Source organism: Ursus arctos, unplaced genomic scaffold, assembly GCF_023065955.2.
Source record: "Ursus arctos isolate Adak ecotype North America unplaced genomic scaffold, UrsArc2.0 scaffold_17, whole genome shotgun sequence".
NCBI lineage: Eukaryota > Metazoa > Chordata > Mammalia > Carnivora > Ursidae > Ursus > Ursus arctos.
The window spans coordinates 3,001,991-3,015,336 of record NW_026622841.1 but is presented as its reverse complement, the minus strand read 5'-3'; the positions used below and the strand labels follow the sequence as shown (position 1 = coordinate 3,015,336).

The 13,346-nt window shown below is 46.0% G+C and overlaps 1 protein-coding gene across 1 annotated transcript in view; it reads right to left on the bottom strand.

The window, feature by feature from the left end:
- Window positions 1-806: 806 nt before the first annotated feature.
- The window catches only part of ZNF516 (zinc finger protein 516), a 196,983-nt gene continuing 184,443 nt past the window's right edge, over window positions 807-13,346 (bottom strand). The window contains exon 4 of the mRNA XM_048218441.2: window positions 807-4,678. Coding sequence (XP_048074398.1) covers window positions 4,665-4,678 — 14 coding nt within the window. The 3' untranslated portion in view covers window positions 807-4,664. The remainder of the gene's footprint in view (window positions 4,679-13,346) is intronic.

The following is a 13,346-nucleotide window of genomic DNA, read 5'->3' as shown; positions in this document are numbered from 1 at the left end:
TGGGTGGTATTGGTAGAGGGACAGACATACAGATCAATCAAACAGAATAGAGAACCCAGAATTACCCATCACAAGTATGCAAACTGATTTTTAACAAAGTGCAAAAGCAGTTTAGTGGAGGAATAGTCTTTACAGCAAAAGGTGCAATTTGACATCCACAGGCAAAAAAGGAAAAAGCAATTCAACCTAAACTTCACTTCTTAGGCAAAAATTCATTCAAGTAAATAATTGATTGAAATGTAAATGGAGGGGCCCCGGGTGGCTCAGTCAGTTGAACTTCTGCCCTAGGCTCAAGCCATGACCTCAGGGTCCTGGGATCAACCCTGTGTCTCAGCTCCCTCCTCAGCAAGGAGTCTGCTTCTCCCTCTCCCCAGCTCCTGCTCTCTCTCTCTCTCCCAAATAAAAAAATAAATGATCTTCAAAAAAGAAATAAAGAAAGAAAGAAAGAAATGTAAATGTGAAGCTATAAAACTTTTGGAAGAAAACAGGACAAAATCTTCAGGATTTAGGGTTTCACAAGTTCTTAGACATGATACCCTCACCATAAAAGAAAATTTTCTACGAGTTGAACTTCATCAAAATTAAAAACTTTTCTCTGCAAACGACCCTGTTAAGAGGATGAAAAGACAAGCTACAGACTGGGAGAAAATACTTGTGGACCACATATCTGAGAAGGGACACACATCTAGAATTATTAAAAAAAAAAAAAGCTCTGAAAACTCAACACTAGAAAGAAAAATTCAAATAGAAAATAAGCAGAAGATAATAAGAGGCATGACCCCAAATAGGATATACAGATGGGAACCAGCACATGAAATCTGTCCCACATCAATAACTAATAACAAGTGCAAACCAAGACCATACTGAGATGTTACTGTGTACCTGTTACAATAGCCAACATGAAAATTAGTGACAACACTGAACGCTGGGGAGGATGGGGAGAAACTGGACCCCTCATACATTGAGGGGAATGAAAAATGGTGCCGATACTCTGGAAAAGGGTTTGGCAGTTTCTTAAAAAGCTAAACATATACTTAACCTGTAGTCCATTGCACTCCTGGGCATTTATCCCAGAGAAATGAAAACTTGTATCCACACAAAACCCGCACCCGACCGGGGACAGCAGCTTTATTGGCCCTAACCAGGAACTGGAAACAAGCAGAATGTCTCAGCAGGTGAATGTCTCAGCAGGTGAACAAATTGTCAGAGAGCCACACCATGGCAGCCAACTCAGCAATAACCAGGAACAGACAGTGGACACACACAACCACCTTGACGGCTCTCAAGGGCATTATGCTGAGTGAACAAAAACCAATTCCTAAAGGTCACATGCTGTATGGTGCCACGTTTGTAACATTCCCCAAATGACAAAATTATAGAGACACAAAAGAGATGAGTGGTTACCAGGGCTCAGGGATGGTGAGGGCAGGAGGACAGATACCCTGAAAAGAGGAAACATGAGGACTGTCTTTGTGGAGAGAATAGTTCTGTTGCTTGGCTGGAGTGATGGTTGCATGAATGTATGCGTGTGATAAAATGGTATAAAACCACACACACGCATTCTACCAGTGTCCGCTTGATAATTTTGATTTTGTGTTACAGTTATGTCCAAGGTAACCACGGGAGGAACCTGGGTGAAGGGTTCATGGGACGTCTCTGCTCCATCTTTGCAAATTCCCATGCACCTGTCATGATTAAATAGGACATGAAGGTATAAAACGAAAATGTCCTTTTCCACCACGTCTCTTCCACTTTCTCCCAGAAAAATTGTACGCACGTGAAATACACACTTGCTAATACAAATGAGAGCGTACTATGCATAGTGTTTACACCTTGTTGTTGTTTTCATACCGATCTTTCTCAAAGACCTTTCCTTTTAATCCCCTCAGCCTTTTCTTTCAAGGCTGCATCTTACTTCATCGTGGGGAGATCAGGCTTGACTTCTCCGATCCCTTCCCCGTGGGTGTCAGAGCTGCTCCAGCTTCCCGAAGAATTTTTCTTTGTTGCATTTTAGCATTATCAACAATGCTACCATGAATAAACGAGCACCACACACAGGAGCTCTGCCTAGCAGTGGTATGAGACCCATTTCACAGGAGTCTAGCCAACACTGGTTTTTATCAAACTTTAAAAATGTTTGACATTAGGATATTTGAAAAATTTCTTTGTCTTTCTTGACAGAGTCTCATCTTTGACTTCCACCACACCCCGCTGCTTTTTCCCGGCTCTCCTGTGCTGGTCTCTGCACCCCTGTGCAATGTAGCTCCCGCTACTTGACTCTGATGCGAACACTTGAGATTCGCAGGGGCTGAGTCCTGGGTCCTCCTTCCTCTCCACACAGCTCCTTGCAGAGCGCCATTGCATCAGCTTCCAAGGAAGTCAAAACCACCCTGAGGCAGGCAAGTCCCAAAGTCCTTAAATAAGGCACCCAGCCCTGTCCATGCAGCCTCTTTAAAGATCCTCTGTCCTTCTGGAACTCCCCATCTCCAGGTGGCTAGCTCCTTCTCTTCTTTCCCGTGTCCCCTTGCCTGTGCTAAGCAAAGAAGCCTCCCCTGCTATGTTCTGTCCCTGCCTCCTGTTGGTTTCTGACCTGGACCTGATTCTACCGCGAGGTTATGATGTGGCTTTGGTACTGACCTAAGTCTGGCTCTGTCTGGAGCAGCACTGACCATGAGACCTGTCTGTGAGGACGGACACGCTCCGGAACTGTGCCCTCCAACACGGCCCCCACGCCATAGGAGGCCACTGCGCTTTTTAAGACGTGTCTAGTGCCACTGAGGAACTGTTTCACTTTATTCAATTTATATTATTTTAAATTTCAGTTTAAATTTAAATAGCCACCTATGGCTAATGGCTCTTGTGTTCTGGACAGGAGGGCTCTAGAATCTCAGCTCTCGACCAGGATGTATAATGTCTGTTTTATTAACATTCACGTGCCTGACAACTAGCACAGGGGAGGTATGGAGTTGTAAGACAAAGAAGTGAATGAAAATAAAATGTCACTTTTTGTTCGCATTTTTTTTTTTGTTATAATGAGCTTGATCCTTTTTTCCGACATTTACAGAGCACCATTTTTATTTCTTTTTTTCCTATGGACTGACCATTTTTCTCTTGATATGTTGAAGCATTGTTATATATTAAGAAATTAACCCTTGGACTGTCAAATATGTTGCAAATATTTTCTGCAGATTGTAGTTGGTATTTTTATTGGTATCTGTTTACTTTGTAATGAGAAAGGGAAATACCTTTTAAGAAACTCCAAACAGCAGGGGTGCCTGGGTGGCACAGCGGTTAAGCGTCTGCCTTCGGCTCAGGGCGTGATCTCGGCGTTATGGGATTGAGCCCCACATCAGGCTCCTCTGCTGGGAGCCTGCTTCTTTCTCTGCCATCTGCTGGGAGCCTGCTTCTTTCTCTCCCACTCCCCCTGGCTGTGTTCCCTCTCTCACTGGCTGTCTCTATCTCTGTCGAATAAATAAATAAAATCTTTAAAAAAAAAAAAAAAAAGAAACTCCATACAGCAGTACAGGTGCTCAGTACTATGGCCAAGAGGGACGCTGAAGGAAAGGTGTGTTCACGCGGGAACCCCAGCCACGGTGGCGGCCTCTAGTACACGCACTGCAGACTTCAAGTAAAGGTCCAGCACACAGCCTGCCTCGGTGGGCAAGCTAGTCCCTCGATCTCATATCCCGTGTCTTTGTCGAGCAAAGGAGATCTCCTCAATGACCCGTCCTGTCGGTCGTAAGCCCTACCTGACAGCATGGTGGTAAAGCTCATGAGGAAACCCCACACCCTGTCCCAGGGATGGCTAAGGATTGTCACTGCCTGTAGACCAGTGTCCAGACCCCTGTGCCTCGGACCACGGGGCCCTCCCGCAGGAGGGGCGGAGTCTGGTGGCAGAGGCTGTCCTTCAGCAAACACCAGATGCCTTTCACATCCTACTCACACCCTCCAAGGGACCGTATTTCTCACTACAGTTTAGCAAGTTTCCCGGCCGTTGTGACACTGCCCACGTTGGCAGATGACCTACGATGCGTGCACCTCATTGCTGATGAACAAATACCTGTCAGTCGTAGACTGACGACTTCCATTTATGTTGAGTTTCAGGAAAAAGGGATAAAGCACCCTGTCCCATGATAGCATAAAAAGAAACAAGGAAATATTTGATATGTGCTTTCCAGGTTTGAATAAAACCTAAAGCTTGAGCTTTCATCAATCCCAAAAAAAGAAGAATGAATAAAACAGAACCAACATCCCATCAGGCCAATGGCTCCCTCAGAAGCTTTTCCCTCTGTATAGATTAGAGTTATGTCCACGTGTGACATACGTATATATGAACTGAGATTCCGTCACGTCAAAATGAAAAAAAATAAAACCAGATCTCATTACCAATAAAGTGAATTAAGAAAATGTTTCTGGCTCCAAGAGTCTCTACTTCCTACAAGGAGCAAAAGTAGAAGGGCTATAAACATTTTAATCATCTCCTTGAATGTGAGCGGTGTGTACCTGGTGCATCTCTTCCATAGGAAACACGCGGCCTCTCCCTAATGGCACGTTTTCTTAATGGCGTTGCTGTTCCTGACTTCATTTCATTGCACTGTTACTTGTTATATCCGACGTGAGTTAATATTGCACTTAAAAATATGGAAAGGCATTTCTCCACCACATCAACTCTCTCCACCTGCAGAGGAAAGGAGAATGAGACCATAAGAAGGAAATCCATTGGACCCAAGTCTCTTGGGAGCACATTTAAAACTCAAGCTGGAGGGAGAAGATGAGATGTAGTAGGGGTACCAGAATAAATATGTCTCAACACATGGATGAGAAAGCTCTCCCCCCAGAAAACACACCACAGGTAAACAGGGAAATTAGAGACCCACAGTGCTGGGTGGAAAGACTACTGTCACGGTCCCACATGCGAGGCGCCAAGCAGCCCCTCCAACAGTGCGTGAAAACAGGCAGTCTGGCAGTCCGCTTGGTAACCACCTCTCCCATAATGGAAGCCCAGCCCCGAGAAGCACGTTTGGTACACACCCTGACAATTGGGAACAAACTCCACAAACGAACACCTTTTTTTCAGTAATTCATTCTCTCTCTCTCTCTCTCTTTCTTTTGGCATGAATAATCCAGCCATGTTGCTTATCACAAATTCACTAATGACACAACCATCCCTTCACACATCACCTGTGGATGCCCGGCCTTGGAAAAGTCCTATAAAACTGACGAGTATCATAGGAGACATCCTTAGGGGTCGTCTACACCAACACCCAGTCTGCCTCAAATCTGTAGGTGACAAGCCAAGATCCAGAGAAAGGACTTCTCACGGCAGCCTCTGTCAAAGCCAGCCCATCAGCCAAGGTCTCCTAAGCCAGCCAGGTCCTTGTTCTACTAGACCAGATGGTAATTCTCGTTCGATGGAAAACAGAAATGTTTAGAAGGTCCTGGGAGGGCCTTATTTCTTGAATGGAAAGTGAACACTTGACATTCTTTAAGAGTGCTGGTCAACTCCAGACAAGCCGTATTAAATGATGACGTGGGAACAGGGCTGCGAAAAATCTACGGGTAGAGGGGAAAAGGGGCCTTTTTTGAAAAAAAAATCAACAAGCTGCTACAGATTTCAAAGCACTTAGAATTATTATTTTCCTTTCATATCCTTGTCTGCTTCTTGAATTCTGGGTCCTGTTCAAATGTTAGTTTTACTGGGATGCTTTATGGAGGCCAAATTAACGTCCAAAGTGGAATTAATGCTCACCTTTGTTCGGCACACGCAGACTCCCGGACGTCACTGAGGTGTCGAGCACATTTTAACACTCAAGAACATTTCACACCAGAAAAACACCCCAATTTACCAAAAGGTGGGACCCTCGAGCTTTTAAACCCTAATCCATGTTGGCTGCTAGGAAGGGATTTCCCTCCCGCCCCCTCCCCTCTCTCCCAGGCTTGGGCATTCCTTGTGCTTGCCCTACGCTCTGCATTAGGGCTGCTGGAGGGCTGGACGCCTTCCTACAGTACTCCAAGCCCTCCGACACTGCCGCCTTCTTTATGTTCAGCCCCGGGGCAGGAAGAGGGAGATAAATCTTGCTCCCTGTGGGTTGTCACATAGCCCGGCGTGCTGGGGCCTTCCTCTCAAGGTCTCTGGGCACTGGAGTGCCAAGATTCAACATGGCTGAGTACGCGTTCGGTCCCGTCTTGGCAGAGGCGCGGACTTTCGCAGACAAGTTAACATTGTTTCATCTCATTTTGACACCGTAATGTCTTTTCCATACACCTGCTCTGACATTTTCATGAAATCATTGCATCCCAATCAACTGAGTAGGGAATTAGCGTTGTTACACCAAACATTCTCAAGACCGCAGGTTATTTTTCATATCGAAACATCTCCTCCCCATATGCCGCTTTGGAGAGAGAAATTCGAAATCTAACACCCTGCAAATTTAAAAGTCTAAAATATGCATATTTGATTTTACAGTCTCTCTATTTACAACGTGTAAAGGCGTAGCTGCATTCATACATGGGTAAATGGATAACTTTTATAAAGTAAATCCAATCTAGGACTTTGACAGAAGAGGAGATCTCCCCTGTTTTGGCATGCGTAATTAAGAAATACTTCTGATTGACATTCCTGAAATTTCAAATAATAGTAATCATTATTGATACCACGTATGGCACAAAAAACTCCAGGATGATCAGTTTATTATTGGCTTAAATTTACAGGAAGGAAACGCTCGGGGACATTGCATGTGTGTTGAAGGCAAGCGTCGTTAATGGGAGGGGCTGCCGTTTGTCTTGATGCTGCGGGACTAGTTGGCTCTTCATATACATGTATGACTAATACAAAATTACAAGTTAAAAACCCCATCGTGTCAAAAAGCACGCTGTAGAGAAGACAGTTCTTACGGACTTTGCACGCTACTCTTGGCAATTGTTGCTAAAATGAATTTCTAGATCCTCGAGGCTTTGCTTTATTTTTTGGTCCGAGAACTAGCTAACCTGAACCATCGGTGTGCGGGCTACGAGCAAGTAACTGAACACTTAGAAAGGCCCACACCAGAGAGCTTTGTGTCATATACTGTCTCTGTGCGTTAGGATGCGGTGGGAAGGATTTTTTAAGTCAAGTCTCAAACTGTGCTGCCCTGTGTGTGTTGGCCAGGAAACCTCTCTGGTTTGCTGATAGAGAAAAATGTACAGCAAACATAACAAAATTGTTCTCATCAGTGGAAAATGGCAGGCATAGTTCTTCCGTTTGCCAGTACAAAAACGCACATTTAACAAATTTGAAACAAGTGCTCTTCTGTCTAAAATGCCTAATTTCCACTTTCTCCTCAGCCACCGCCAACACTTCGACTCATCCTGTGAGACGTTAGCCAAATGCCGTCTGTTCTATTAGCTCTTCCAGATAAAACTTATAATTATTAACTTTTTTATGCATCCATTCTCACCAAACACATTAAACTATGACACTTAATTCAATTAACTCATTCCTGTGTTCATGCCAATTTCCCAGCCTCTCCACTCCCAAAATTCAGTCTGTAAAATCCTACCGGGCAGGGATGGTGTGCTATAATTTTCAAATCTCCAGTTATTAGCACACGAAAACTTATTAAGTGAACAAATATTACAGCAGCCTTCCAAAACAAAATATTACCCACGCCCCCCTTGCAAATGACCTCCCTAGCTATGCACCATGCAGGTAGAAAAATTATTAAATCGATATATATTCAAATCAATTCAACAAATATTGATTTTCGCATCTAGTTGAGAGAGGCACTGGGACGCACGGGCCTGCCGTTTACCGCCACCCTGTTCCTCGTAATAGGGTCCCTTTCCTGCAATTGAGAGACTGTATTAAGATATTTACCTCTAGAAAACCAGTTCATACGGGAGCTTCTGCAATTTAGACGCAAGAAATTCTGCACAGAATCTGGAAGTGAGACGTGAATCCACTCTTCAAACTCAGTTTCCTCCCGTGGCTGCACGAGAGGCGTTTCCTGGAGTTGAAGGCGTTAACACTCACAGGAGAACGCGCGGGGGGAGTTTTCCTTCACTCTGTGCGCAACCCCATACGGGTCTATTTGTTCCGCCGAGCTGTTAATTCCTCACACCTCTGGTAATTTTAAAGGGTGTAAACTCGATGGAATTAATGATGTTATTCTGGTGACTGTATATGGTTCAGCCTTCCCAAAGTTTGCCATAAACAGCAAGGGGCTGAAGATTGATGATTTTTTTTCCCTTTAAGTGCTAGGCTTTTGTGGGCGGTGGATATTAAAAACAAGCTGTTTCAGTCACTGAGTATCACAGGTCAGGCAACTTAATCCCAGTGAGATGATTTGTGTAGGCAATGGATTTGGGGGTTCAGAAAGCACCTAGAAACTTTTGCAAAACTCTGCGTTTTCATGGACACACGGTGGGAAGGTTGCTCTTTAGCGGATGTCACGCTTGCCCTGGGGACATTGTGTATCACATTGTCAACAAAAGTCCTAGTTCTGGCCCAGGGCACCCAAGGCCCAGGCATGGATGGGACTCCCCCAGTCTCAGGCTCTCCCCTACTACGTTCTGATGCACGGAAGGAAAAAATGTGAGCCAGCGAAGAGTCATGATCCCCAGCTAGAGAGTAAAAGGTCCTCACCTCATCTCCTCATCTTCAACCTGTAACCCATGTGCTTCGAGTGAGCTGTGAGCGCCTGGGCGCAGCCCCAGCCCCAGCGCCCCTGAAAGAACGGAGCCCATTTCCAAGGGGGGAGCACAGTAGCAGACGGATGACAGGCTGCAGGTAACAGGGAAAACCGCAGCCCGATCTCCAGGTCACCGACAGAGCGATGGCGCTAGGCCTCCGGCCTCAACTCAGGATTCCACCGGCACATGTCTGAGCAATAATGTAGGTTTTTAAAATTCCAACGGGTTGGCAGGGGAGGACGTTTGGCTTTTCAGGCGCGCGAGTTCCTCTGCCCACGTCTATAAGACACTGAATGAGAGTCACACACGAGGAGAGAGAGCACGTCAGAAGCTGGAAAGTACCGTCCAGGGCGTGTGTTCCCAGTGCCCTCTTGAACAAGTGTCGCGTTCCGGAACCTCAGTTCTTCGGCACACACGCCCGTCCCCACTGTACAGGTGTCATTCGCCAATATTGAATGACAAAAATCAGTAGGGGTGGGATGATTGTCAATGGCCTTCATCAGCGGGACTGGGCCTGTGCAGAGCGGGAGGGCTGGCTCCCCAGCTCCCATCGCTTCACCGTGGACACATCTCCTTGCGGGCGTCCTGGGGAGAAGGCACGTGTCCCTCACTTCGGCTGTTGTTTATCCAACATCTCCTCGGTCTGTTTCTCAGGAATCCAAACCATCAGTGTGGCTCCACGGCAGATCAATGTTGGTCTGGTGTCGACTTGTTTGTGCCCAGTTCCTCATCAATGGGGACAACGTTGATGTCTGAGGATCCCTCCCAGACCACAGTTCCTCGCAGGCCTCCGCTGGCGCGCAGCTGACATCCCCCTTCGGTTCCGGCTGGTGCGTAAGCTGAAAGCCAAGGAGATCGGGGCCTCCTGGAGACCGTTCATGAGACAGCCGTTTAGAACAATGCTGCCCACAGTTATGGTTCTTTCATCTTGAGAACTAAAACACAGGGTTGCTGCGCTGGAATCACTCCTTGGGAAATTGGCACTCGTCCACCATTTGTGTTTTTCATTGGTCATCGTTCAGCCAGGAGCCTAGTAGTATGGGAATGAGAGAGAGAGAGAGAGACAGCACGTGCCAGACTTGGGAACCATCCGACACCCTAACTGTGGACAGGTTTGCAGGGAGATATCTTGAAACTGTGCGAGGTACACAGGGTCTAAATCCCCTGCTTTGGGAAGGTAAGTGTTTGGGGTTCTGTAAGCTAAATGCAAACTGCTGAAATTTGATTGAAAACTTTGTGACACGAACACCGAGAATCACAAGAAGGAGGCAGGCGGCTTTTAACCTTCTGTTGGATGACAATTCAAGATAAACTGATAGGGGTACCTTCTTGCTGATAAACCAGTCAATATTGCAGATGCGAGATACTCACAGGAAACAGACACTGGGAAAGGAGTGGGGGTGGGGACCGAGACATTTCCACTTGCTCTCGGCTCTGGGCTAAGTGAGGTGAGACCTACAACTTCCGTACTGTGTCCTCATACCATGGACCCAAAATGCCCTGATCCTTCCGGGTAGACCACTCTAATACGTGCATGTACCTTTTGGGCCTTGTCATATGTCCATAATGGATGACACACATTGAGTGCTCTTTGAAAGAAATCTGTCTACCTTAAGAAAAGCCCAATGTTCAGGCAGAGAATTTCTAGTTAGTCTGTGCTTAAAAATTTTTTTTTACTGTTTCCGTGCACAGGCAGGCACACGCGCACCAACACAAAAGAACCAGCGAGATCGCTGTTTTAGCCAAAAGAATAGACTATCCACGCTTGCAGTGAATGAAACAAGGTAAGAGCGAGCCTAGAGTTTCTCATCGTGAGCACGTGTGCCAGCACGTGTGCACACGCGTGTGTGCGCCCCCTGCCTGTGGCACACTTCACTGCTGCACTAATTTGGAGGAAATTTGAGAAGATATCTTTGAATGTGGTTGTCTTAGAGGATTCTGTTTATTAAATAATTCACTAGGCTTTTCTCCTGGAAAAATTTCCAACTGTAACAGAAAGCAAAGCCAAGAGAGAAGAATGTTTATAGCAGGGAGGGTCTCTGAAATAGCTTTGCTCTGGATTCTTTATTAGGTAAAACTATGTCACACCACCATTCCTGTCGGAAACTGTTCATTTAATTTCCCTCTTTTGTAGGTATTTTGTTTTCCCCTAAGCGTCAGTGCTTGCTGGGGGAAAAATTATTTTTTGGTTGTTTCTCCCGGAGCTTCTTGCGGTCTACCTCCACCTGCTGGAGAGATTCGAGCATCTTTGTTACGCCCAGCGGAGGCCCTGCTTTCGGGGAGTCTATTTTCAGATCACCGAGGAGAACAGAAATTGTAAATATGTACAGTAGATGTTTACTGATAAACATCACGCATAAATCAATTATTATGCATCAACCTACCACAAAATTGTGTAATCAGGATATTTTAAATATAGTTTGGGTCAAAAATAACTTCTTTTTAGGGAAAACAGAGTTTATGTTGATGCAAGTAATACAGAATATTTATCAACGTGTAGTCAATTAAAGGTGAAAGATAAATCGTGCCATCAGACTTCTGAATGGTAACAAACACCTCCACTGCCCGAGCTGCAGTACATCATTCTTATCAGAGATTGGACAAGAATCTGCATTTTGGTCTATACAGCGTGCCTGTTTTACACAGCGGTACGTTGGGACAGGCACCCAGGCGGTAGGGCGCGCATATCAATTCTAAGAATTCGTATAATTTACCTGATAGATCCCGAGCCATTACAGTCGGCTGTGTAAATTCATATTTTGGCACTCTTTAAAAAGTGGATTATTATTGACCCAATAGACCATAACAGTTCCAAAGAAACCATTACTGTCTGTTGCGTAAACCCTTCACGGTGTGTGTTTTATTGACCCTTTGGAGCCTGGCCTGTCAGTCTGGCTGCCATGGAGGTGTACCAAAGGCAGGGCTAAGATGCGTCCGAAATTGAAGCCACAGTCAAATGATGCTTGTTCCTTGCCCAATAAGCCACAGCGTGAAATTGGACATTTCTAACTGCAGGTCCTTCTCCATCTTCAGAATTCCTTGTATTTGTAAAGAAGGTGGAAATTCGGGGCGCCCGGGTGGCGCAGTCGTTAAGCGCTTGCCTTCGGCTCAGGGCGTGATCCCGGCGTTCCGGGATCGAGTCCCACATCGGGTTCCTCGGCTGGGAGCCTGCTTCTTCCTCTCCCACTCCCCCTGCTGTGTTCCCTCTCTCGCCGGCTGTCTCTCTGTCACATAAATAAATAAAATCTTAAAAAAAAAAAAGAAGGTGGAAATTCGAAATGTGGATAAGCAAGTGGTCACTTGATTTAAAAATTCAAAAAAGGAAGCGTGGAGAAAAATCTTCCCTGCACAAAAAGACATCGCAAAGACCGCGTGAATTTGCCAGCTTCCGGGAGGCTGGCAAAGACACGGTGAGATTTCTCTAGTTCGGGTTTTGGGAATCCAAACGAGGCCTTTATTTAACTGCCTACATGCTTATTTTGTATTTCTCCACCAACCTGTCCTCTTCTCACATATTTAAAAAAAAATGGCCACTGGAATATTTTGACAGAAAAACCTCTTAGTTACCTGCAGATTTGATAAAAATAAAATGAGATCCTTGGAGGCTGCCAGCTGTAGGGTTAGGGTTTCCACTGCTCTCCGGGGCCGGCGAGGGGTCTGAGGCAGGCCACCGTCGCACACGCACAAAGACCGGCGTGTCCGAGGAGATGGTGAAGCTGTGTGGTACGCTGCTGCCGGTTATGCCAAAACTATGCAAATCAGCCTGGATTCCCAATCACCAGACACAGGATCTGTTCTAGAAATCACACTACGCACAAACGTACATGCTGATATTATCCACAGGAGATGGAGGCTTGCTGTCATTAGGTATATGTCCTTACTTTCTGGCTTGGAGCAAATGGTTGGAACATTTTCGAAGCTCAGGAGAAAATGCTTATGGGATGATAGTTTCAAAACATAGAGTCAGCGAAACAGATCTGTTCGAGAGGCCAATATTCTTTCACGTTATAGAAAAGAACAAGAAGAGGAAGAGTGAAATTAGCGCTATAAAACTTTATTCTCTGCCCTAAGAAATAGTAAATACATACCTTTTATAGTGTGTTATTTAGCTCTGTAATTGTTGTAATTGACAGTTTAAGATCCTGACGTTCACGGGACACGTGCCAAGTGGAGGACACAAGAGCCAGCTCGAGGAGTTGGCCTTTTAGTTTACATCAAGTCAGATAAATGGATAGAGAGGTAAGAACTGCAAATTCCTAAGGAATCTACGGGGTGATTCTCTGGGGAAAATTCCGCTTATTTTCCCATTGCTAGCATCTGCTAACCCCTGCACCGTAGCCCGTCCGTGCTGAGAGGAAAGAGCAAAGCGCGGCTTCCCAGGGCCGTGGAGTAAAGCATGAGGACACCCTTGCCAGAGCCCTGGCATGACGAATCTCAACGGGTCATCTGCCTTCCTCCGGGAAGAAGCCATCTGAACTCGTCCCAACGAGCTGGCTTTGTAGCCTGCGGTCGCGGCTGCTACCGGGAGAAGAGCCGTGTCACGGGAGCATTGATTCAAGTCGGCAGCCACTGCGGAGCTGAACGTCTAGGACTGTGCATCCCGGGAGGGAATCCCAGCCCTGGCTGGTGCCCACCGGGGCCTGGCCCCAGCTCGCAGCTTGGGCAGGAGGGGGTTA